Raw genomic sequence first — 26,593 nt, 5'->3', positions numbered from 1 at the left:
AAATGTCTCACATATTAATATAACTGCTGGTAAGAATGCCTGTTCCACTCAAAAGATTCTGAAAAGATTTGAAAGATAAGTTGTAATAGACAAACATTAACACAGTAAAGAAAAAATAGCAAATTTTGTGGAGTGGGAATTCAAATGGAATTATAGGGATTGATATTTCTGCCTGGAGTAGTAAACCACGGAATTCCTAAACTCAGAAGTTAATCAGATAATTATATTGTGCTATGGAGGTTAATGCTATATCCATTATTTGATTATTAAGTGAAATTCTATCCACCATCTTTTCATGCATGCCAGTAAAATTGAACTCCTCAGCCCTATTTTAAAATCTAAATACTATCTAACAAAATTCTAGAACCTTGCCTTCAAAATTAACAAAAAGAATTTCAGGAAGAGATGAAGATGCCCCCTTTCCTCTTGAGCTCTTTCTCCATCATAAAATTAGCTTTCTAAACCAAAATGAATGCTTGTGAATATTCACAACTGTAAACCACTTATTCTATTTTCTGATAGTATGAATCCTATCTTGCAGGTGTATATTAAACAAAGAGGTTTTGCAAAAGTTAAAAAAAAACAAAAACAAAAAACAAACTTAGAATGGTTGCCGTGTCCTGTGGAAATAATCTCTAAAAGAAACATGCTATTCTGATGGGTTGTTTTAGCTGACAATTTGTTGCTCTGCTAATAAAGCTTTAAGAAACATCTCAGTATTTCTAAACAGAATAAATACTTGTAAGATTTTTCTGTCATTCAGAGGCAAATTATTGACATTTTCCTTTTCTTCCAAATGCATGATAAGGAAAAAGGAAAGCCTAAAACTCTACTAGAATTCTTATTTTAACAGAGATGGAAAGCTTTATTTTACTTCAATTTAAAGTAGGAAACCTTGTTTTCTGTGGCTTTTCTCTGTTAAGATCCCATTTGTTATACAAAGGTGAATTTTGTTAAAATAATTAGAAGAAAATTAACAAATTATTACTTACCTCTTCTATATTCCTCTACTCCCCACACCTGTTTAAGCATGACTTTGACATACATTATGCTGGTCATTCCATCACTAATTATGAATACATATAAATATCTTGTTTATGCATATTGCTAGTCATGATTACGCAATTCTTTTTAACTTGTATAACAACTAGTACAGAATCATTTCTGATGCACACATGACTCTGAATTGTTAGACATTATTTTAACTAAAATCTTATTTTCTGGGGGAAGGAAAAACTAAACCTCTTTCTTATATTAAAACTCTTAAAGTGTGTGTGTTTTCATTTTGTTACTTTTTCTTATCTATTTAATTCTGAGCTCTTTTTTCTAACTTATTCTTGGTCTCTTCTTTAGTACTCTAGTTATCCTATTACAGGTACTAAATATTCTCTATTTTTGGTTAAAAATATCCAGAACAGAAAGGCTTCCTTTCATCTTTCACCAAGAGTTACCTGTTAACCATAAGACTTACCTGGCCTCCTTAATGATGTGGGTCATCTCAGCACAGCTCACATATATGCACAGACACATGCATGCATTGCATGTGTGCACACCACATACATGCATCATTTAAAATAAAAATAATATACATACTCCTTGAATTTGTGCTGTATCTATGGCTAATATTGCTGTCAAGCTTCCCGTGCTGTTTTCCTTTTCATCAAACCAGGCAATATCCTAAGGAAAAGGAGAATTAACATACGGTTGTCGAAAACCTTTTTTTTTTCTCTGACTTGTGATTTTTCTGCTGTAAGTCAAAAAACATTTACCTGCCTCCTCACTCACAGGTACTTAATTCCTATAAAATACTATGGATCAAATGACTTTTGCTTTTTTTTTTCATGAAGATCTATATTTATATATAAACTGAAGAACTTAAGCCCAAGAACTTGGACTCATTACTCATTACTGTAGTGTATAATAATCAATGTTAAATTAAAATGGTCATTTTAAACCATCAAGTGATTTATAATTTTACTCCATAAGTCATTTGTGAAGAGCAGACACAATTCAAAAGTAAGGCAATGAAAGCTAGAGCAGTGGCTCACACCTGTAATTCCAACAATTTGGGAGGCCAAGGTGGGAGGATTGAGTCTAGGGGTTCAAGACCAGCCTGGCCAACATGGTGAAACTCTGTCTCTACAAAAAACACAAACATTAGCTGGGCCTGGTGGTGTGCACCTGTAGTCCCAGCTACTTGGGAGGCTGAGGTGGGAGGATTGCTTGAGCCTGGGAGGCAGAGATTGCACCACTGCACTCCAGCTTGGATGCCAGAGTGAGACCCTGTCTCACACACATACACACAAACACACACACACACACAAAAGTAAGGCAATAAACAACACAATTTAGAAATATTTTCAAAACTTTCTGCCTAAACTCACTAATGATAAAACGTTTATCTCCTTCTCTTTGGGGGCCACATAATAAAGATTTTTCCCTGACGCTTCACATTACCTCCTAGAACTTACAACAGTGGGCATTGTGAGAAGCTAAAAGGGCAGAAGGCTGTGAAACCCTTGAAGTTAAGAGGTATGCAATCTAAAGAAGGAGTCAGACCAAAACTATAAGCAATAAAAGCATAATGTAATAACCAATTTTATTTTCAACAGCAAATGGAGACAGCACATCTTAGCGCTTCTCAGCCTGAGGAATTCTGATTTCCTCTTATAGCTATTAAATGTTTCCTCACATTCACTGGAACCACTTGTATCGCTTGTAGATTAAAACCAGGTGGAAACTGTCTCTGAGAGATGGTTTATTTTTAGTGAGTAAAGAACAAAAAAATCTTGGCTTATTGCAACCCAGCCAGGGCTCTGAGAACCAGGTAACAGGCAAAACAAAGGCATAGCAGGTTGAGGGCTGTGCCTTAATCATGCACATCATATGTTAGATGAAAACTTTTATGGAGGAATATGGTAGAAGTCAGGCATGATAGTACCACCCTGAGCCCCACTGTGTTGGGAAGGTGTCTCCATGAGCTTTGGGTTCTAGATGCCCAAAGAGCATCCTGTGGAGATTACAGTCTGCACTGGACAGTAGCCACTTTGAAAGCACAGTCCCAGGCAAGAGCCTAACCTACTGTGAATACACAGCAGCAACAATAATAAACACAATACCACTGAACCGAAAGACATTACCTGCTTTTTATTGTGTACTCTCTCTCCAAAATTAAGATATTTTATATATTTTCTAATTGGTTCTAGATTTCAACGTGACAGGGAATGCACAGATAATTTTAAGATACAGTATAAGGTAAAAAATATGAAAAGAATTTATTATTGAATATTACATTCCTGATTCTATAGTAACTTGCTGTAAAAGACCATGAATAGGTACATATGTGATTAATCTTAGTCATTATCTGATGTTCAGTTGGCAAGATGTCTGAAATTGCTTTTTGGCAAGATAGCAATTGTGTACTCCAGGGATTGTTTTCCAGTACAGACAATACATGTGAAAACATTTAGGGAGGCCGAGACGGGTGGATCATGAGGTCAGGAGATCGAGACCATCTTGGCTGACACGGTGAAACCCTATCTCCACTAAAAATACAAAAAAAAAAAAAAAAAAAAAAATTAGCCAGGTGTGGTGGTGGGCGCCTGTAGTCCCAGCTACTCGGGAGGCTGAGGCAGGAGAATGGTGTGAACCTGGGAGGCGGAGCTTGCAGTGAGCCAATATCCCGCCACCGCACTCCAGTCTGGGTGACAGAGCAAGACTCCGTCTCAAAAAAAAAAAAAAAAAAAGAAAACATTTAGCAGTGTTTCTGGTACTTAGGTGGTGAGTAAAAATTAGCTTGCATCGTCTCTTCCTGAAAGGAATATAATTATAAGAAAGGCCACCAGGCTTTTGATACCAGTAGATATCCACTTTTTTTTCTGCCAATAGTTCTACTTGAAATAAAAAGCAATAAAACCATCATAAGTGCTTGGCATGTATTCCCTCATTTAATCATCACAACAACTCTATGAGATAGATAATATGATCACCCACATTTTAGAAGTAAAAATACTAAGGCACTTAGAGGTACTTAGAGATTATGTGTCCAAGGCCACATAGCTGGCAGGTGCTGAGGCCAGGATTTGAACCGCAGCAACCAGAGGCCAGGGTATTTATTTTCGTTTTTTTTTGGATTTGCTTTTATTAAAGATGGACTTTATTCTAAGTGTATGGTAATTAAGATATTGCCTGACACAGTGTTAGCAAGCAATTAAAAAGTGAAACTACCATAACATAAAGATAACAGCTGTAGTTTGGGGGAGAAATGAGGTTACATTTAAAGTCATGCAACTCATTACTTAAAAAGAATTTCTGGCTGGGCACAGTGGCTCATGCCTATAATCTCAGCACTTTGGCAGGCTGAGGTGGGCAGATCACTCGAGGTCAGGAGTTTGAGATCAGCCTGGCCAACATGGTGAAACTCCATCTCTACTAAAAATGCAAAAGAATTAGCCAGGTGTGATGGTGTGTGCCTGTAACCCCAGCTACTTGGGAGGTTGAGGCAGCAGAATTGCTTGAGCCCAGGAGGCGGAGCTTGCAGTGAGCCAAGATCACACCATTGCACTCCAGCCTGGGCAACAGAGCGAGACTCCATCTCAAAAAAAAAAAAAAAATCCATTAAATGTAATACTAATTGTTTAGTTAGGCTCAATGAATATTTTTTGTTAAAAAACATTTTTTTTTTTTTAACTTTCAAGTTCAAGAGTACATGTGTAGCTTTGTGATACAGGTAAACTTGTGTCATGGGGGTTTGTTGTACAAATTATTTAAGTTGTTAATCAATTATCTTGTTCTGCCTGTCATCTGACTGAAGAATTACAGCTGAGTTTCATGACCTGTTTCTCATGCTCCAGGACTGATTACCTCAGATCCTTTTGGAATTAGCTTAGGTAAATTTTGAAGCCCCTAGTGATCACCATCAATGCTATCATAATTTAAAGAACCCCAAGAAGCCTTAGCCAATCTAATTTAGAGGGAAACGGGGACAAATAAACTTCTTATATGCTCAAAAACTCAATAGCTCTATAGGTAATTATTTATCATTAAGAAACGTAAACTTAGCTTTGAAACACAATGAACGATGAATTATTCAATGATCGAAGTCAGCAACACTTAGAACATTCTTTTCAACAGGAAGAATCTAAAGTAATCACATAAAATATGGATTTTGTATCTACAAAAATACCACACCTGTTTCTATACATACCTCTACCTCAAATGAGGTTTAACAATGGTTATAAAAAGCACTGCAAGTCTCAGCATGGTTGTTAAATTTTAAAAAGTCTTATCTTATGACAAAAATCAGGTAATAAGAGTCAGACAAGACTGCACACTAGGAACTTCCCTTACTATAGACAAAGCAAAATTGTGAAGATGCTTACAAAGAAAGGGCAAAATAACTAGTCTTCTTTTTCTCCAATTTTGCAAAGTAAAGCTAAGAATCAAAAAGTGTGCTGAAGGAGGAAGAAGGAAAACAAACAACTTATGGGAAATTTAATAACATGCTAAGTGGCCTAGACTTTCTGCATAAGTCTTTGTTAAGTATGTGCATGATATTTTAAAACCCAGAGTTTCTGGCTGATAGTTTGAAGCATCCTTATGAGCAGAAGCTACTTTATCCAAAAATGTTACAGTCTTAATGTTCACATGGCTAATGCTAGATGGAGGATTAATGTCAAGTATTAACCATCAAAATACTAGATTAACCACAGTTTCTCTCATTAAACTGGCTCATGACCTTGAGATTCCTCCACTAAAAGCTTTCCGTGGACAAAAAGGAAGTTCAAAGTATGCTTGGAAAAATTAAAATTTATATTCTTCTGTATAAAAACAAGCATCTAGGCATTCAGGAAACATTTTCAAATGTTTCTAGAAATTTAAAATAAATGTATTTGAATGGGGAAAAAGATAAATTTTTAAAACAAAACAAAAATGAGCAGAAATTGTCAACAAATGTGAAATATGGTGTTAGTTAATTAAAGTCTCAACTTACTTCACGGAAGATTTGTGGTAAAGACATAAAGTATTCATAAAGTAAAAAATAATAATGTACAAGTTTAACATGAGAGGTATGTGCTGGCATCAACTTGATTTATGATCCTATAAGTAGACTTTTATTTTTCTGGATTAAGAAGCGTCTTCAAATGTGGAACAAGAAGCAGAGATGGGACCTTTTTGAACAGAAGGTGTAAGGTCACCGATTGCTTTAGAGCATCGTGTTGCCGTGGGAAACCTCCGACTTGCTTCTCTGCATTTTGTATCTTATAGCTCCCTAAGAGTACAGTTGTTGCATGGCAGCCTTCAGAGTACTGCTCCTAAAAGTCACAAGACTTTAAAATGGGTTTTGACGACTCAGCTGGAGTGACAGTAACTCTATTTCTGAAAAGAAATCACCTTGGCAGGAAGCTATTTGCTCCTGCCTGGTGAGCTTTCATGACAGCAAGTGAGGTGAAGGGCTACTACTGATTACTGGCTTTCAGGGTAACCCAATCCATTTTAGCCTCGTGAAAGAAGTTTAGAGGTGCCAGTCTGAGACATTCCTTCCATTTGCCCCCAAGACTCACTTCTCAAGATTACTACTTGATCCGCCTATTTTTAGTTATTTCACAGAGGTGACAGATCATCTGCATGAGGCAGGCAGACCTGGCAGCTAGACCGATGTTAGCTGAGTTCAGGACTCTTCTGATAAAGGCAGAGAGATTGGCTGCTTTAAGCAGTGTAGAGTCGAAAAACTTAAGCTCTGTGCATGGATTAGAACCAGAGAAATTAACAACTCCTTTTCTGATACATTCCCAAGATATTGTAGCTCTTACTTCTCCTTTTTAATTTGGCCTTCGATTCTGATCCCAGAACACTCCATCATTCATTCATTAAAAGAAAGACTTGTCAAGACGAATGCAAGGAACAATGAGTAGATCCTATGTTCTTTTCTATAAGCTGTATTTTTTAACATCACACTTTTGGACTTGCTTCTTTTAGAAAAATATAAGACTTCTGACATCAAATTTTTGCTGCTCAGAACAAAAAGAGTGTGCCTTCAAAGAAAGATTATGCCAAAAATTGACTCGAGACAGAATTAAAGCTAGAATGTTTTACAATAAATTTTAAATATAATAAGAAAAATTCAACTTAACACTGACCTGATATAACATGGCTTTGAAGGCCAAGTGTCTTAATCTCATGGTTAAAATTTCCCCTGCTCTGCCATAAAATAATCCCTGAAAAACAAACAAACAAAAATCTACATTCTTTTCCTTTGTAACATTTAGTTGATATATTTTTAACTTAAATAGAAAGAATGGCAACAAAAAGTAATCATGCTCAGGCTTGTTTAATTTATTAAAAGCTTACCTGCATGAAATAACTGACAAAGCAAATAACACCCAAAATGACGAATATCATGGAATACATTTCTGCATCATGCTTTAATGTGGTTTTATCCTTGTTTCCAAACATCTGAAAAAGAACAGATTTTTATCAGATGTTTGGAGGAAAAGATAAAAGAAACAGAAAAAGTGAAAATTTCTGTGTATCAGGAGTTTTAAAATGCATTTCTTTCTTTCTTTCTTTTTTTTTTTTTTTTCCTTTTTTGAGACAGAATCTTGCTCTGTCGCCCAGGCTGGAATGCAGTGTCGTGATCTCAATCTCGGCTCACTGCAACCTTTGCCTCCCAGGTTCAAGCGATTCTCATACCTCAGCCTCCCGGGTAGCTGGGATTACAGGCGTGCACCACCACACCCAGCTAATTTTTATATTTTCAGTAGAGATGGGGTTTCACCATATTGGGCAGGCTGGTCTCGAACTCTTGACCTCAACTGATCCGGCTGCCTCAGCGTCCCAAAGTATTGGGATTACAGGCGTGAGCCATTGCACCAGGCTTAAAATAAATTTCAACATAAAAATAAAACCATACACACATTTCTGTGGAAAAAAGTGCACCATGATGCTATCATCTGCATTCATTATCTATGATAAAAAAATAACTTGCCTTTAATTCTCTTAAACTATGTAAATATGAGATCTGAAAAATGAGTCATCTATCTGCTATCATTATCACAGTGTATTTCCCAAGAAACCACCAGTTTGTTTGAATTATTATTTTGAATAATTTTGGATCACTCAAGTTTCTTAGTATTCTTCTAGTTAAGTAGTACCTGCAAGGTGAGGCTTCTTCATGTGCCCCTAGAATTGTTCTTAAAAATTAGTAATTATACATACACAGGCATTTATATTGATAGTATAGCTGTGCAGATTAGGGAGACTAAAATTCCAGGCTAGAACTTTAGTTAACATTGAAAAGTAAGCATGGATCTTGCAAGATCTTTAAACCCACCAACTGCCCTGAGTCCTTTAGCACAATTCCAAACTCTTGTTATTTCTTCTCCGTGAGCTGGCTGGTAAGAAAAGAAATTGCAACTGTTCCCACTAGTTGAAAGGAAAGTAGTTGTATTTCCCTGTTTTATTTTTTCAGTGTTTTGGAATGCTGATCCAGCACTGGAGTCAAAATTAGAAAACAAAGCAATGTCTTCACTGATTGCCCAGTCAACAAGGCCCAGCCACACACTTTACAACAGATGCTGGCTTATCTCCTGGGAACATTAATTAACCTTCCTATTATGGACCCCACACCAGGGGCAGCCCACTAAAAGTCCCAAATTTCCCCTTGTGGATCAGACTGCTATAAGCTTGTTCTCTCAGGTCATACTTTCTTTAAATTGCTAAAGTATTAACAAATTTGTTTTACTTACGGTTATAATTTTTGCAAAGATGATGGAAAATACTGGATGAACAGTTCCATTTAGAACAGAAGCCAATGTTCCCAGAACCACAAAAGGCCATTCAGACTTGTTTAACTTTAAAATTTTTAATAGAGAGACTTCAGGAAGACTTATCTAAAAATAAAATATGTTTGTTAAAAATGTCAGTTTGTGTGCATAATAGAATCTAGGGAAGTTAGCCCATCATAAACAGAATTATAATGTATAACATCAAATATAACAGAGAGCAGGGTAGAAAATATTTTTCTTAAAAAAATTCACTGTCCATATTATTAATGATGACCCCAAAGCATAAAATAAAAGAAGCTTTGCCAGAAGTGACTATTTGTTCAATATCACTCTTTGGCATTTCACTCAGTTGCTATCATTTAAAAAGCACAATTAACTCACATGTAATTGTCAAGGGTCACAAAAGAAATGATAGGTGTATTTTTCTTTACTCTTGTTAAACTGGATGGAATATTGTACTACGGGATAAGAAAAAATCTAGGCAGAAGCTAAGAAAAGAAAATGCAGAAGGTAAAGGTTTCATTACGATCTAAAACTTGAAAGTTGGAACGTTTCATGATGTATTTACAGAAACATTTTCCTAATACCTTTGCTTGTTTTGGAGTTCTTATTTACAAGCAAAATATTGCAATATCTGAGCACATTATTTAAACTCACCAAGCCTGTCTCCTCATTTCTCCAAGGGGAATGGTATCAGTTCCTATCTTGTAGGATTATTTGTACAATTAAGCTTTATTCAGTACATTTGCACTCACTGTATTTGCAAACAATGAACACCCAATAAATGCTAGCAGCCATTGCTGTTTCTGATGTTATTTCAGAGGAGGGATTATATTACACAAAATTTCAGGTTTTATACAGAGAAAGCACAATGCAAGTAGTCATTCTGGCTCTGTCAGCCCTTCCTAGGATACGTGGAAGGTGACAAGGGGAGGTAGTGGTCACAGTGGTCAGAGGATAAATAATACAATAACCATCTCTCTTTGCTCTTGTCTGCAATAAGTAGTGTATTTATTTCAGACTCTTAAAAATTCTTGTGAACAGCTTTGTGGTGAGTAATTATTCTGAGTAGGGAAGTAGACAGTGAGTTCTTTGGTATTTCATTCATTAAAACTTCCTCATGGCATTCACTCTTTATGAACCTAATAACCAGAGAATTCCTCAAGAAAGACTATAAAACAGTTTATAATTCTTGTTCTATTCTCAGTCTGGCCACTATAATGCAGACTGTTGTTTGGACAACAGAACTTTGAAATTCTGATGCCTTTAAAGTCCATTTTCAGGCTGGCTAACCCACATTTATATTGGGTTACTTAATAATTTGATTGTATCCATCATCTTTTCTGCTGAAGTTTTCTAAAGCTCATCATCAAAAAGGGCACAACATTTCAGTTAGGTCACTGTTCAAAAGAATATACAGAAATTAAGTCGCACACTAACTCTTTATCAGGCACTGAGCATGGAGCTAAGTGCTTTACAAAATTAGCTTATTTTGTAAGGAAATTAAGGTTTAGCGTGTCCCAGGGCACCAGTAAATTACAGAGCCAGGAAATTAGAAGGGCTATCTTCCTCCTATAGAATGATCTACATTACATAGGTAGTTTAAAGACGTTCTTTTGCCTCTGGGAAAATATACAATAAAAGATTAAAAATGGTATCATTTAAATGGTGTTGTCAAGACAGAAAAGAATTAAATAAGATAAAACAAAAATTTCGGTAAAATCATAAAATAGGCTGTGTTACTTAAATATGAGACAGGTTATACATATATTAAAGTAATCTGATACAAAAACATAAAATTATAGATATAAACAGATACGACATGAGTGTTAAAAAGTTAAAAAGTGATACCTAAAATATTTTAAATTTCATTTGATGCAATTTAGAGCTTTCTTGAGTTACAGTTTTCATATAACAAAGTGCACATATTTGCAATATATAATTTGATAAATTTGAACACAACTACACACTCATGAAAACATAAAAAACGTCAAGATAATAAACATATTCATTAACCCCAGAAGTTTTCTCCTGCTTTTTTATCATCCCTCTCTCCACACTTCTTAGTTACCAGTCCTCTTCCTCCCTTCCTCCTGCAACTACTGATATGCTTTCAGTCACTACAGATTAGTTTGCATTTTTAGAACATTATATAAATGAAATCATACATTATCTACTGTTTTCAGGTAGCTTCTTTTGCTCAACATACTTATTTTGACATTTATCCATGCTGCTGCATAAATCAGCATATCATTTCTTTTTATTGCTGCATAGTATTTCATTGTATGGCTATCTCACAAATTATTTATCCATCCACCTGTTGATATAACTTTGAGTGGTTCCCACTTTTAGACTATTACACATAAAACTGCTATGAACATTTATATACAAGGCTTTGTGTGAACACATACTTTCATTTCTCTTGAGCAAATATCTAGAAAAGAAATGGCTGGATGTTTCACTTTTAAAGAAACTGACAAATTGTTTTCCAAAGTAGCTTTAGCATTTTATACTCCCACCAGTTAAATAAGCTCCAGTTGTGCCCCACCATCACCAATATTTGGCACAGTCGGCCTTTTTAGATTTAACCATTCTAACAGGTGCATAGTGATTTCTCATTGTGATTTTCTTTTGCATTTCTGTAATGACTAACCACATTGGGCGTTTTCTGTGTGCTTATTTCCAATCTGCTCATCTTCTTTAGCAAAATGCCTATTCAAATCTTTTGCTGACATTTAATTGGGTTGTTTGTATTTTTATTATTGCGCTTTGGGAATTCTTTATGTTTTTTGGATACAAGTCGTGATCACATATGTGATTTACAAATATTTTCCCCTAGTTTATGGTCTATCCTTTTCATTTTCTTTAAAGTGTTTTACAGATAATGAAGTTCTTGATTTTGGTAATGTCTGATATCAATTTTTTTCCTTTATAAATTATGCATTTGTTGTTATATTTAGGAAATCTTTGCCTAACACAAAGTCATGAAGTTTTTTTATTGCATTTTCTTATAGAAGTTTTATTATTTTAGGTGTTACAGTAAGGGTTTTAATCCATTTTGAGGTAATTTTCATCTGTGGTTGGTGGTATGGGTTGTGGTTGATTATTTTGTCTATAGACATACAATTGATCCAGAATCATTTTTTGAAAAAAAATTTTAATTGAGTTGCCTTTGAACTTGTGTTGAAAAGCAACTGACCACTTATGTGTGGGACTACTTCTCAACTCTCTTTTCTGTTCCATTGATCTATTTGTCTATTTGTATGCCAATGAAATGTTTTGATTACTAGAGTCCTATAGGTAATTGAAATGAGAATTAGTAATTAGCTTTATATAGTAGTTGAAACAGAATTGAAATCAGGTAGTATCCCTCTTCCAACTTTGTTCTTTTTTAAAAGCATTTATTTGACTATTTTGGCTATCTGCATTTCCATGTGAATTCAATTTGGGGAGAAAGAACATCTTTTTTTTTTTTTTTTTTGAGACGGAGTCTCGCTCTGTTCCCCGGGCTGGAGTGCAGTGGCCGGTTCTCAGCTCACTGCAAGCTCCGCCTCCCGGGTTTACGCCATTCTCCTGCCTCAGCCTCCCGAGTAGCTGGGACTACAGGCGCCCGCCACCTCGCCCGGCTAGTTTTTTGTATTTTTTAGTAGAGACGGGGTTTCACCGTGTTAGCCAGGATGGTCTCGATCTCCTGACCTCGTGATCCGCCCGTCTCGGCCTCCCAAAGTGCTGGGATTACAGGCTTGAGCCACCGCGCCCGGCAGAACATCTTAACTATATTGAATTTTCTTGTTCACTCACGTTGAAAATATCTTTTAAATTATTTAGTCTATTTTTCTCGATAATTTTTCTCTATAATATTTTATAGATTTCAGTGTGTGGATTTTATAATTTCTTATCACATTTATTCCCAATAATTTACAATTTTGGTACTCTTGTACATAAAATTATTTTTTAATTTTAACTTCCCACTTTCCATTTGTATTATATAGAATTGGGGTTGATTTTAGTATATTGTCACGTATTCTACAATCTTGCTAAACTTTATTAGTTTTAGTACTTGTGTGTGTGTGTGTGTGTGTGTGTGTGTGTGTAGATTCCATAAGATTGTTTGCATAAGTGATCATGCCATCTGTGAATAAAGACACTCCTACATATCCCTTTCCTACCTGGATGCTTTTATTTTCTTGCCTTATCGAACAGGCCAGAACTTCCAGTAGAATGTGCAATAGATGTAGTGTATGCCCTTGCCTTGTTCTTGATCTTAATCTTTCACCATTTAGGATGATGTTAGCTGTTGTTTATTGTAGCTGCCTTTTATCAGGTTGAAGGAATTTCTTTTAATTATTTGCTTGCTGAGAGTTATCAGAAATGGATGGTGTATTTTATCAAATGGGTTTTCTGCATTGATTGAGATAATTGGTTTTTTCTTTTTATTTTTTTTAATTAGGAGAATTACATTAATTTCTGAATGTTAAACCAACTTTTCACTTCTTAGAACAATCCTGCTTGATGATGACATATTATTCTTTTTCTATATTGTTGGATTAGATTTGTTAAATTTTGTTAAGAATTCTTTCATCTATGTTTATGGCTGATATTTGTCTATAATTTTATTTTTTTAATCTCATTGTCTAATTTTGATATCAGAGTAATGATGTTGGTCTAATAGAACAAGAACTTCTTCGTTATCACTTTTTTTTTAAATAGAATTCATCAGTAAAGCCATATGGCTTGATTTTTTTTTTTTTTTTTTAGGGAAAAAAGAATTTAACCACAGATTTAATTTTTTAAAAATAAATGTAAGACTATTCAAACTATCAATTTATTCTTGAGTGGGCTTTGATAGTTTGTAAACTTTAGGGAATTTGCTCATTTCATCTGAGTTGTAGAATTTGTTTGCCTAAATGTTTTAATAAGATTATTTTATTCATCTTTAAATACATGTAGAATCTGTAGTGATGTCAGCTCTTTCATCTTGATGTTGGCAGTTTGTATCTTTTTTCTTGCTCCGTGAGTTCAATATTGGTCCCAGAGAACCAACTTTGGATTTGATTGATTATTCTTTATTATTTTCTTCCTTCTGGTTTCTTAAGGTGGAAACTTAGCATATTAATTTGAGATTTTTAGATAGTATAGGTGTTTAGTGGTACAGATTTCTTCCTCAGTATCACTTTAAGCTTCCTACACATTTTGATATGTTCAGTGTTCATTTTTGTTCAATTCAAAACGCTTTTGAGTTTCTCTTTTGATTTTTTCTTTGATCTGTGCATTATTTAGAAGTGAGTTACATAGTTTTTAAATATTTCAAGGTTTCCCAGACCACTTTCTGTTATTGACTTCTAACTTAATTCCATATCATATTGGTCAGGTAATATACTTTGCATTACTTGATTTTTTTTTTTTTTTTTTTTAAGGCAGGATCTTGTTCTGTTACCCAAGATGGGGTACAGTGATGCAATCATAGCTCACTGCAGCCTCAAAATCTTGGGTTCAAGCAATCCTCCTACATCAGCATCTCAGTAGCTGGGACTACAGGTACATGCCACTATCCCTGGTTAATTATTATTGTTGTTGTTGTTATTATTATTATTATTATTATTATTATTATAGATACAGGGTCTCCCTATGTTACCCAGGCTGGTAGTATGTGAATTTTTTAAAGTTTATTGAGACTTGTGTTATAGCCAGAATAGGGCCTTTTTGGTAAATGTTTCAAGTGCGTTTGAAAAGAAGACATATTCTGTTGTTAATATGTGAAGTCTTCTACAAATGTTTATTAGGTCAAATTTGTTGATAGTGCTGTTAAAGTCATCTATATTTCTGTTGAATTTCTATTTACTTGTTCTACTAAGATTTAGTAGAAGGGTGCTGAAATCTCTCAATACAATTGCAGATTTGTCTATTTGCAGTTCTGGATAAACTGATTCCTTTTTTATTATGAAAGAAACTTCTTTATCCTTAGTAATGTTCTTTGCTCTAAGAACATTACTTTGACTGCCTTTAACATCACAATCTACCTTCAGACAATGTTATATACCACTTAGGAACCTTAAAATATAACACTTTAGTTTCTTTTTCCCAGTGTTTTGGCAAATGTTTTCAAACATTTTACTAATATTTGTGTTAAAAAAAAAAACCCATACTATCATGTTCTTTTTTTCTTTGAAAAATAAATATGCCTTTAAACATATCAAAAATGTAAATATACAAACCATTCTTTTTTTTTTTTTTTTTTTTTTTTGAGACGGAGTCTTGCTTTGCTGCCCAGGCTGGAGTGCAGTGGCCGGCTCTCAGCTCACTGCAAGCTCCGCCTCCCGGGTTTACGCCATTCTCCTGTCTCAGCCTCCCGAGTAGCTGGGACTACAGGCGCCCGCCTCGTCGCCCGGCTGGTTTTTTTGTATTTTTTAGTAGAGACGGGGTTTCACCGTATTAGCCAGGATGGTCTCGATCTCCTGACCTCGTGATCCGCCCGTCTCGGCCTCCCAAAGTGCTGGGATTACAGGCTTGAGCCACCGCGCCCGGCCCGACAAACCATTCTATTATAGTAACTTGTATATTTACTATTACTGATACTCTTCATTCCTTTGTGTATATTCAGATTTCCATCTAGTATCACTTTCCTTCTGCCCAAATGACTTCCTTTAATATTTCTTGTAGTATGGGTGTGCTGGTAGTGAATTATTTTAACCTTTTATTTCTGAAAATGTCTCAATTTTGCCTTCATTTTTATCAGGCATTTTTCTGTAAATAGCATTCTGATTGGAGATGCTTTTTTTTTTTTTTTTTTTTTTTTCAGTGCTTTAAAAATATCGCTCCATTATCTTCTTGTTTGCATTGTTTGTAATGAGAAGTTTGTAGCTTTCTTGTCTTTTTCCTCATCTATATTGTGTCAATTTCTCTGGATGCTTTAGTAGTTTTCTCCTTAACACTGGTTTTAAGCAGTTTGATTATGATATACCTAGGTGTAGGATTTCTTATGTTTCTTATACTTAGAATTTATTGAGCTTCTTGAATCTGTGGATTTTAAGTTTTCATCAAATTGGCAAATTTTTAAAGCATTATTTCTTCAATGGTTTGGACTTCTTTTGGGGACATATGTACATATGTAATACAGTTATAATAAATGCTTAATGTCTCTACTAACGCTACTAAGTGTGCCATTTCTGGGTCTATTTCTATTGATTGATTTTTCTCTTCATTTTGGGTACATTTTTTTCTGCTTTTTTGCTTGCCTGGTGATTTTTGAATGGATGCCAGACATTGTAAATTTTATACTTTTGGGGACTAAATATTTTTGAATTATTGTATATGTTATTGACTCTTATTCTGGAACACATTTAAATTACTTGGAAACAGTGTAATCCTTTTGAGGCTTGCTATTAGAATTTGTTAGTTAGGTTTAGTGCAGAGTTTAGTCTAGAACTAATTAGTTTACCCTCTGAGGCAATATCTTTCTTAACACTTAACCGAGTGTCTCTTGAATTTAAAGATTTTCTACTCTAGTTAGTTTAATAAGAACTTTTCCTGGCCCTGTGTGAGTTCTAAGAATTGCTCCTTCTAATCTTTTCTGGTAGATATATACCCTACCTCTGGTAGTTTCCTTAATAAATACACTGATCAGTAGTCAGATGAAGACTCAAGGGAGAACCTCTGCAGATTTTTGGACTTCTCTCTTTCTGAAAAGTTCTCTCCTCTCCAGTTCTTTGCTCTGAAACCTCTGGCAACTTTGGCCTCCTTCAACTCTTAGCTCTGTCTCCTGAACTCAAAGTCTGCTGGGTTTCAGGAGGCGGAGGTTGCGGTGAGCCGAGATTGAGACATTGTACTCTAGCCTGAGCAACAAGAGCGAAACTCTGTCTCCAAAAAAAAAACTACTCAGACCTTAAACTGGGTTAATGACAAGTTTCAACTCATTTATTTCTCCTTCCACAGAGATCACTATCCTATTTGGCCTGATGTCCAATGTCAGAAACCATTATTTCACATATTTTGTTCAGTTTCTTAGTTGTATCAAGCAGGAAAGTAAATCTAGTTCCTGTTAAACTATCTTGGTTGAAAGTGAAAATCTCTAATTTTATGTGATTTTCATGGCAATTAACACAAATGATCTCTTCCTTTTTCTGTACCACTTTTCTTACTTGGTGTCTATGATACCACACTCTCCTGGCTTTCCTCTTATTTTGCCAGCCATTTGTTAGGATCCTTTCACTAGTGACTTTTTCTTTCCAACTCTAAATGGTGCTGGGTCCTGAGTCTCATTCCAGTGTCCTACTCTTTTAGCCATCTATATTTTATTTCTCCGCTGACAGCTTTAGTGAGACCAATCAAGTTCATTATTCAGCCACCATCATCTCCTCTCCATTCTGCTTTCCCTCATCTTAGTCTGGCCCCCACACACTGTTCTCCAAATTGTAGCCACATGGAGTAAATCAGACCATGTGCCCTTCTGAATAAGACCCTCTAATGCAGCAGTGCTTCACCTGTTTTAGTTCATGGACTCCTTTGGAAGACTGGTGAAGTCTATGGACTCCTTCCCTGAAGAAATGTTTAAATGTACTAAATGATACATAGGACTCCAAGAAAGCCCATCCCATTGAAACATTGTATTCAAAATACTTAACAAGTAACCCAAAGTTTTGATGCAGTTATGAATGTGCTTCATTTATTAGAACAAAACATAAGAACTAATAGTAATGAGTGTAGAGATATTTTAAGTTATCCATAAGTGTAATGTGATATGAAAATTTCTGTGATATTCATTGGTGACATCACAGATACTGGTAATACTATTGTAGCTTGTTGCTTAAATTCACAAAAGTAGATGTTACATTTCTATCAAGGGTTAGTGGGGAAAAAAAGTTGTGATTTTTTTTTTTCATTCAGGTTGATGGGCTCTGAAGTCTATTCAGAAATTCCTTGTAGGTCATGAACCACTGGTTAAAAACTCCTGAAGGTTTTTTGTTAGAGGAAGAATAGAATCCAAATTTGTCATGATGGCCCAAGAGGCCGTGCATGATCCGGTCCCTGAGTGTCCCACGCACCTTTCTGCCTACCCCTGTCCTCCTTAGTCATTTTGACCCCCAACTCCAGGCCCTCATGCTCGCTGTGCCCCTGTTTGAAATATTACCACCCCTGTCCTGGTCATTGACTTATTGCCTCTCTGATCCAAATGCACTTTTTTGTCTGATAAATATTTCTCTTTTACCAGTGGGCAAGAGGTTAAGCCCTGTCAGTAGAGGGTGCAGCAAAGACATTGCAGGAGGAGATATTTCTTCCTGTTCTTTCTAGTGCTCATTGGGAAAGCTCCTGCAGGGTGAGTTTTTTCTCGTCTGCCCTGCCTGCATAGGTTTTCAGAGGCAGGTGCCTGCAGAGTGCAGCTTTCTCTTCTGTGTGGCCGCCGGTTGCTTTCCCCAGCTCTTGGCTTAGGGTATGGAGGCATACGTATGAGCACAGGCCTGGGTCTCAGCCAGGTCACTAATGACTGCACCCTCCCACTTGCAGAACTGCCCTAGACTCCTGCAGATGACAACCTTGGCCAGCTTCTTGTTCCAATAGTGCCCAGTGGCCAGCAGTTTCCCCAGCACCTGGCAGGTTCTGAAGCTCAGCACCATCCTGTGGAAGGCCTCCCTTGGCACCCTTGAGGGCAGATTTCCAGCAAGCCCCACCAGCAAGTTACCACAGCAACTTCTCTGCCATCCAGTGAGCCATAACTGTGCCCTTTCCATTGAGATCTGACTCTGCCTTGCTGGAGAGAAGAAAGGGATCTTCTATGGGTGCTGTATTTCACTCCAGGGGTAGTGGTTGCTACTTTTATCTGCTACTTCTGTATTCTTTAGAGGTATCTTAACTTTCATTACCCAACTCCCCATACTACAATCCCCTCTTAATGATTCATTATACTAAACTTTCTCTGTCATTGTGTGCTTTCTATTTCCTGACTGGATATAGACTAATAGAACTCCCATTAATTCTGTTCTAAAGTACTGCTCCATTTCTTTTTCATTTCATTATTGATCTTTGTTTATTTTATTTTATTTTGTTTTTTAGTTTGTTTTTTGAGATAGGGTCTCACTCTGTCGCCCAGGCTGGAGTGCAGTGGTGTGATCTTGGTTCACTGCAAACTGCCTCCCCAATTCAAGTGATTCTCCTGCCTCAGCCTCTCAAGTAGCTGGGATTACAGGCATGTACCATCACACCCAGCTATTTTTTTATATTTTTAGTAGAGACAAGGTTTCACCATGTTGGTCAGCTGGTGTCGAACTCCTGACCTCAAGTAATCTGCCCGCCTCAGCCTCCCAAAGTGCTGGGATTACAGGCGTGAACCACTCACTCGGCCTATTTATTTTATTTGTATTTATTTCAGAGATGGGTTCTTGCTCTGTTGCTCAGGCTGGGGTACGGTGGCATGATCATAGCTCACTGCAGCCTTGAACTCTTAAGCTTAAGTGATCCTCCTGCCTCAACCTCTCTTGTAGCTATTATTATAGACATGTCACTGTCCCCAGCTCATTATTGATTATTACAGTCTCTTCACTTCCTTGTTTATTTTTCACTGGATTACCACAGTCTTAAAGAGTCCCTTTAAAATACAGCCATTGAACCAATCCTAGCTTATTTCGGTTCTTGGTTGTAGCACCCTGTATCTGTTTCCTGCCTCCCCAGGCTCACAGATTTTTATAAGCTTTAGCTCCAGGCATTGGCTAACCAGGTTTTTCTGCCTACTTTTCAGAACAGGTCTGTGACTATTGTCCAGCTCACCACTTTGTGCTTTTGCTCTAGTTCTGGTGTGAAGAGCTATTCCTCCTGTTTAGAGCCTAGATACATCTTACTGGTTTTTCTCATTTTATATTTTATCATTTCCATGTGTGTGGAGCATGTAGTCGTATCAGATTGTAAACCAATTATATCATTTTTGTCCAGAAATCTGGAAATTCCTTTTTAAATTCCTTAACCCATGCTTTTGATCTTCTGTTCTGTTTTTGATCTTTCTTAGGTTTTGAAAATCCACTTCATAAATATGGTGTATTTTTAGACTTAGAGGCAGATTTCCATAGTGTTTTCAGCAGTTGCTGAGGCAGGTCCAGCAGCTATCAATAGATGTTTTAACACAGTGTTTCCTACACTCTTGCCTAATGTCTCAGTACAAACTTTCATGTACTATATTCTTAACATACATTTGCCATATGGCATGCCATCTATACCATTATTTTTCTTTGCATGCTTATTTATTTAGATGGACTTAAAAATAAAATTAGCAGAAAAGGAAAAATGTCTAAGTGTAAATGCTATAGAGGACTACATACCTAAAATGAAAGAGTTTAGCTAAAATTAAAAGCAGTAGATTAGCAATACCAGAGAAGGACAAGAGGGGTTTTGGGACAGATAATCCAGGGGCTTCAGGCAGATAATTGACAGGTGAGACCAAGGAAAGTGGGCATGAAGATGACGAGAACAGCTAAGAGGCGATTCAATCTCAGGTCTCTGTTAGTCCCAAGGAGAAGAAGGAAACTCTAGTTTGGGAGGAAATAATGGGCCAAGGATAGGTATGGAATGGTATGGATGCTGGAGGTTAGGGGACTGAAGCTGAGACAGGGCAAGGGTGAGGGATTTCAAGGCATGCAAGGTTACAGAGCACCAGGGGCTAGCAAAGATCAACTAGGGTGGAAAGAGGGCTGGAGCTCAGTGAATTGGGAGGCTGGGAGAAGCAAGGGTTAAGGTGAGATTAAGATGGAAGGGTGTTTTGTAAAAGGGTGCTGCAGAGAATGTTCAGGGTGTGGGATGGAGGCTCAAAGCAGGTGTCGGGCATGTTAAGAGAAGGAAGGTGGAATTGAGACAGAGAAGTGAGAATTCAGGTGCAGATGGGAACTGCAGGGAGGTATGAGGGGTATCAACGGAAGGAGAGTCAAAGCAGGTGATGTGGGGCTCGGGCAGAGCCTGGGGGTGTGGGGGTAAGAGTGGGCACAGTAAGCATGGGAACAAATACTCCCACCCCAGTGAGCAAGGCTTCTCAAATTGTGCCCTGGGACTGCAAGCCTGGGTCGTGTACATGCTGGGCCTATCTGCATTCTGGGAGTGGCATGCATTTATGCCTCTGATCTGACTCAAATTAATCTTGGGCATCACCATTAGTATCTCCATCACATTTGCCAAGGCATTGTTTTAACCCATGGTTTGCTTCATAGGAGAAACATCATCTAACAGTCTCATGAGATTTTTTTTTCCCCCTGGTAAAGAAGGACCTCTGATACAAAGGCAGCCTTTTTAGACAGACTTACCTAGAGTGTCACACCGATGCTAGAGCGAAGTTTGGGAAAGACATGTTTTGTGAGCTTAGTGCTACAGTAATATTTTAAATTTTACAAGGATTAAATCAAAATTAGAAAACATGTAGGAAAAACTGGTTGATTGCTGAGCCATTACCTCTTTAGATTGGATGGATTCCTCGGCCTTGTCAGTGAAGTCTGACTTGATGCTATTCACAGAGCACAGAGGAAGTGAGTTGGTCTTCCTTTCAGTAGAATATGTCATTGACTCCATCTGTTCATCAGCGTTTTTAATATCCTTACAGGAAGAATATACAGGTTATCGTTATAAGAATGCCTTAACAATTCAAGGAAATCTTATTAAGCATCTCTTTAAAGCTGTTATCGCCTTTGCTATTGAAAGTGGCATATTCTAATGTAGTTCTTGCTGAACAGCTTTCAGGCTTGAGAGAGCTGATAAGTCTATCTCATACTAAAATGTTAGTGACTAACAATAGCTCATTGTCCTTTCTTTTCCAAGGACCTGTATTATCACCTGCAGAAAACAATGCCTTAATCGAAACAATTATATCACTAACAAAGAGAGATCTTAGTAAGAGGAGCTTTTTGAGACAGAAGATACTGTTTCTGATGCTTTCTTCCTAGCCATTTCTGGGGCTTATAAATTTGTAGTATTTAGTTGGGTACTTTTATGTGTGAGACTGGGCCTGAGAGAGACCTCGGGAGACAATCATGCTTTCCAGGCCTGCCCCTGCTACCCATCCTGAACTGTGAACAAAACACAGAACTAATATGGCCTGCTCCTCTACAATAAGAAATTCCAAAGCAATCAAATTAACCTTAAAGGCCAGGCACAGTGGTCACCCCTGTAATCCCAGCACTTTGGGAAACCGAGACGTGTGGATCACTTCAGGCCATGAGTTTCAGACCAGCCTGGCCAACATATAACACCCTGTCTCTACTAAAAATACAAAAAATTAGTTGGGTGTGGTGGTGCGTGCCTGTGAGCCCAGCTACTCAGGAGGCTGAGGCTGAGGCTTGAACTTGGGAGGTGGAGGCTGCAGTGAACCGAGATTGCACCACTACACTCCAGCCTGGGTGGCAGCAAGACTGTGTCTCGAAATAAACATTTTTAACTTTAAAGAAACTGCTTATTGGTACATTATAGGATAGAACCAAGTTCAAAGTCAAATTGCTCTAGGTCTAGTTTTTATTTTTCTTGCTACTCATGAGACCACTTTAAAGGAGCTGCAGATTCTCTGTTCATTTGAATGTGGTATGAGTAAATCTGTGACTTTCCCAGGAGGAGATGGGAGGAGGAGGACAAGAGAAATGAGAAGCCAACCTAGTTGCTAGCAGGTCCGGTTAGCGTGGGGAAGAGATGGAAAATGTAGGTCAATTTAGATGCACAAGGAGAATGTGCACATGGAAGACTTTCCAGGGACACCGTGATTCTTTGACAAGCTTAACAACTGTTAATCAGTCATTTAAAGAGATAATGAACTTTAACCAGCCCTAGACTATCCAAACATCTTTAATCAGGCATTTCTTTTTGCGATCATTTTCTCTTTTTTTTCCTGTAAATGTCTCTGCCATGAAAGAAATATTTTATATGGCTTTGAAATTTTTTATTTTTTGTTTTTATTATTTATGTACTTATTTAAAGAGTAGGTCTTACTGTGTTGCCCAAACTAATGTTAAACTCCTTAGCTCAAGCAGTCCTTCTGCCTCAGCCTTTCAAGTAGCTGGGATTACAGGAACTAGCCATGATGTCCTGCCTTGTTTGGCTTTTCTCCCCTGCCTCCAGGAGTTACTCACTTTGTGGCAAGTTTAAAATAAAACTTTGACCTCTCCTCATAATACATTTTCTGAAAAGGTGCTTTAGTAAGTCAAAGAAAATTTCTTTTCCTGAGAAGGTCTCTGGACAAAATAATGGTGACAATAAGCTTTGATATGTGTATATCTCTGTGTATATGTGTATCAAAAATACACATTTTGATATGTGTGTTTATATTTCATTTTCACATAGAAATCCACTAAAGCAATATACATGTATATAATCATGGACAGTCTTGGTAAATAATTATAATATTAATCTGTATAGTTTGAACTTTTCTAAAAAGTTTGATCAAATAATGTTAATGTCAATAACAATACAATTTATTACATTAACAATAATTCTAAGTACTTTATATGACTGAGCCTGTTTAATACTCACAATAATTTATTAATAGGTTATTACTATTTCCCTCTTCTTAGAGATTGGGAAATTGATGCACTGAGAATTTAAATAACTTGCTCAAGGACCTAAAACTATCAAGTGGTGGAGTCAATTTGCAGTGAACACAGAGCTCATCATCTTAAGCACTTTGCTGTACTGCTTCTCAGGATTAGTTAAGCAGCATTAACTGTGATGTTTGTGACAATCGTGAATTATCAAAATTGATTAATTTTGATTCCACAGTCAATATTGGCAAATAAGTATGTGCAGATCTTTAAAAGTGAGTTACTTGTTTGTGCAGATATTATGTATGTTACATTTACTGTACAATGCTTAGAATATTATATTTAGTATTAATATTTAAAATGGTGTTGTTGTATCTGATTGGACATCATTTTAGGTAATCAGAGAATACTAATCCATTTTAAATAAGGTATTTAAAATTTTTACACATTCGTCCCACAAACACACCACTTTTGCTTTTTATACAATGTGAAAGCCTTTAACTTAAGACATAATAATGGAGTTTTAGTTTAATCACAATAAAAAATAAAGATGTACTACTCCAAAGAAAGAACTGGCTATACTAGTATTAATAGTTTTTAAAAAATCTCAAAATAGGGTTAACTCAACCAGTTATTTCCTTTTATTGCAACCCATATTAGTTTCAAAATATTAAACTTCATAGATTATTAAGTCTATTGTGGAATAAAAATTCAGTTATCAAATAACACCTCACTTTTATTTTTGAAACACAAAATATGAACTAATATGAAATAAAATCAGCATCAGACAGTTTTTCAACAAAAACTACATTTTCAAATATATTTTACTGTATTGCTTCTTAGGATATGTTCAGAAATATTTCATTTTAGCACAGTTGGAGAAAGCTAGGGTTTGAAATTTGAAGTTATAAACTTGATGAAGAGATGGGGGCTCATAACTTTCTAAATTTCCTGATTTGTAAAATAATAATATTGACATCAAAGATATTATTAGAAAGTTGAAGAAGACCAAAAAGGGTTGAAATCAGTTATCTGTAGAAGAGCCCTTCAAAAAAGGCTGCCTTCCAGGTCAAGAGAAGAAAGCCAGGCTAGAACAAAGAAGAGAGCTATAGCCTAATTCCCATGACCTATATTAATGTATCCTAATGAGAAAGTTATGTGAAATCCAGTAGGGTGGATCCATGACACGCACAAGTATGGATCCTAAAGAAGGGGAATTTGCTGTGTGCCTTTAGCATCATCATGCCCCCGCTTGATTGCCCAATATGAGCTTTCTGGTCCATCTGTGGTGATGTGGTAGCACACACAGTAAGGTTTTATGTGTGCATCCCTTCATTCAGCAAATGTTTATTGAGTGCCCACTGTGTGCCAGGCATTGTCTTAGGTGCTCCCTACACAAATTAAGTCTCAACCCTTTTGCCTGGCCTCTAAGAACTTCCATGATCTGACGTTCATTATCGAACTCTTTTCCATTGTACCCCTCAACACTCACAAGTACTTAAGGAAAGCTGTCCTCCTTTTTGTTTCAGTCACACACCAAGTTCCTTCTTGTTTCTATGCTGTTGTTCTGCCTACCTGAATTTATCCTTCATGTTCACCCCCAACTCCCATCTTTTAACCTTAAAGACCTCTTCCATGAAACCTTTGTGGGTAATATAGCTCTGTCTCTCCCCATCAATCTTGTTTTTTCTTTTTACAACTAACAATATCTATATGCACAGTTTTGCAATTTGCCTCTGTAGCTAAGTTTTAAGCCTTTGAATAAGGACTGTGTGTTATATTTCTTTGTGTTCTAGCCAAAGATCACAGTATCTGCCACATACAAGTTTTTGTTTGTTTGTTTTTTTGAGATGGAGTCTTGCTCTGTTGGCAGGCTGGAGTGCAGTGGTGCAATCTCAGCTCACTGCAACCTCTGACTCCCTGGTTCAAGCAATTCTCTTGCCTCAGCCTCCCGAGTAGCTGGGATTGCAGGCATGCGCCACCACACCCAGCTAATTTTTGTATTTTTTGTAGAGACGAGGTTTCACCATGTTGGCCAGGGTGGTCTCGATCTCCTGACCTCGTGGTCCGCCCTCCTTGGCCTCCCAAATTGCTGGGATTACAGGTGTGGGCCACCCTGCCTGGCCACATATAAGTTTTGAAGCCTATTTGGAGTGTGCCTGGCAGATATTAGGTACCAGGTACCCATTACTTCTTCAACTTTCAGCATATTATTTAGCACAACACTGAGGATTTGAAACTCTCAATTTCTTTACTGAGGAACTATAAACCTTGGTTGCTTTTTGAAATTTAAGATTAAAATTTGCAACTTTTGTTTTCTAGTGTGGTATGATCTCTGAAACGTTAAAAATAAACCCTGCTAACATAGCATTATGTCACATAAGCATTACCTGTGACATCACAAGTGAATAATATAGACCTCGTTTTGCCATTAGTTCAGCATGTGCTCCTTTTTCCGCCACCATTCCATCCTTTATGGTCACAATCAAATCTGCACTTCGAATAGTAGAAAGTCGGTGTGCTACCACGATTGTAGTCCGACCTTTGCTTGCCTACAGAATAAAAAGCATAGAAAATAAATATGATATTAGTAGAAATAACATCCTTTGCACTATTTAAGAAATCTTTGTTGACTTGGCACAGTGGCTCATTCCTCTAATCCCAGCACTTTGGGAGGCTGAGGAGGGTGGATCACCTGAGGTCAGGAGTTAGAAATCAGCCTGGTCAACATGGTAAAACCCCGTCTCTACTAAAAATACAAAAATTATCCAGTCTTGGTGGTGGGCACCTGTCATCTCAGCTACTTGGAAGGCTGAGGCAGGAGAATCGCTTGAACCTAGGAGGCAGAGGTTGCAGTGAGCCGAGATCATGCCATTTCACTCCAACCTGGGCAACAAGAGTGAAACTCCATCAAAAGAAAGAAAAGAAAAGAAAAGAAAAAAGAAAAGAGAAGAGAAGAGAAGAGAAGAGAAGAGAAGAGAAAAGGAAAGGAAAGGAAGAAGGAAGGAAGGAAGGAAGGAATCTTTGTTGGAGTATCATTGTAAATATTAAAGTATCTTATCCTTGGATACAGAAATTTGGAAACTTTAATAGAATTAGAAGACCAATAGAAATTAGAATGAAAAGAAAGTCAGAAAGTTAATTGTTTTCGTCTTTAAAATTGGGATATGACTTAACTATTTGGGTACAAATTCAAAGTAATATATATTTTTAACTTTTTTACAAGTATCATTAATATATGGAAAAGTGCACATAAGGGTACATACAGATCAGTGCATTTCAAATGGAATACACACCTATCATAGTATCCAGGTCAAG

The 26,593-nt window shown here is 36.8% G+C and overlaps 1 protein-coding gene across 1 annotated transcript in view; it reads right to left on the bottom strand.

Moving 5' to 3' along the window:
• ABCB5 (ATP binding cassette subfamily B member 5) overlaps positions 1–26,593 on the bottom strand; it is a 136,389-nt gene that overhangs the window by 47,710 nt on the left and 62,086 nt on the right. The window contains exons 14-19 of the mRNA XM_010366731.2: positions 25,666–25,827; positions 21,207–21,347; positions 8,748–8,891; positions 7,351–7,455; positions 7,140–7,217; positions 1,594–1,677 (exon numbers count right to left, since the gene is read on the bottom strand). Of these exons, the coding sequence (XP_010365033.2) occupies positions 1,594–1,677; positions 7,140–7,217; positions 7,351–7,455; positions 8,748–8,891; positions 21,207–21,347; positions 25,666–25,827 (714 nt within the window). The remainder of the gene's footprint in view (positions 1–1,593; positions 1,678–7,139; positions 7,218–7,350; positions 7,456–8,747; positions 8,892–21,206; positions 21,348–25,665; positions 25,828–26,593) is intronic.

This window comes from Rhinopithecus roxellana, chromosome 6, assembly GCF_007565055.1.
Source record: "Rhinopithecus roxellana isolate Shanxi Qingling chromosome 6, ASM756505v1, whole genome shotgun sequence".
NCBI lineage: Eukaryota > Metazoa > Chordata > Mammalia > Primates > Cercopithecidae > Rhinopithecus > Rhinopithecus roxellana.
Note: the sequence above shows the minus strand (reverse complement) of the source record. Positions and strands in the feature narration are given on the sequence as shown.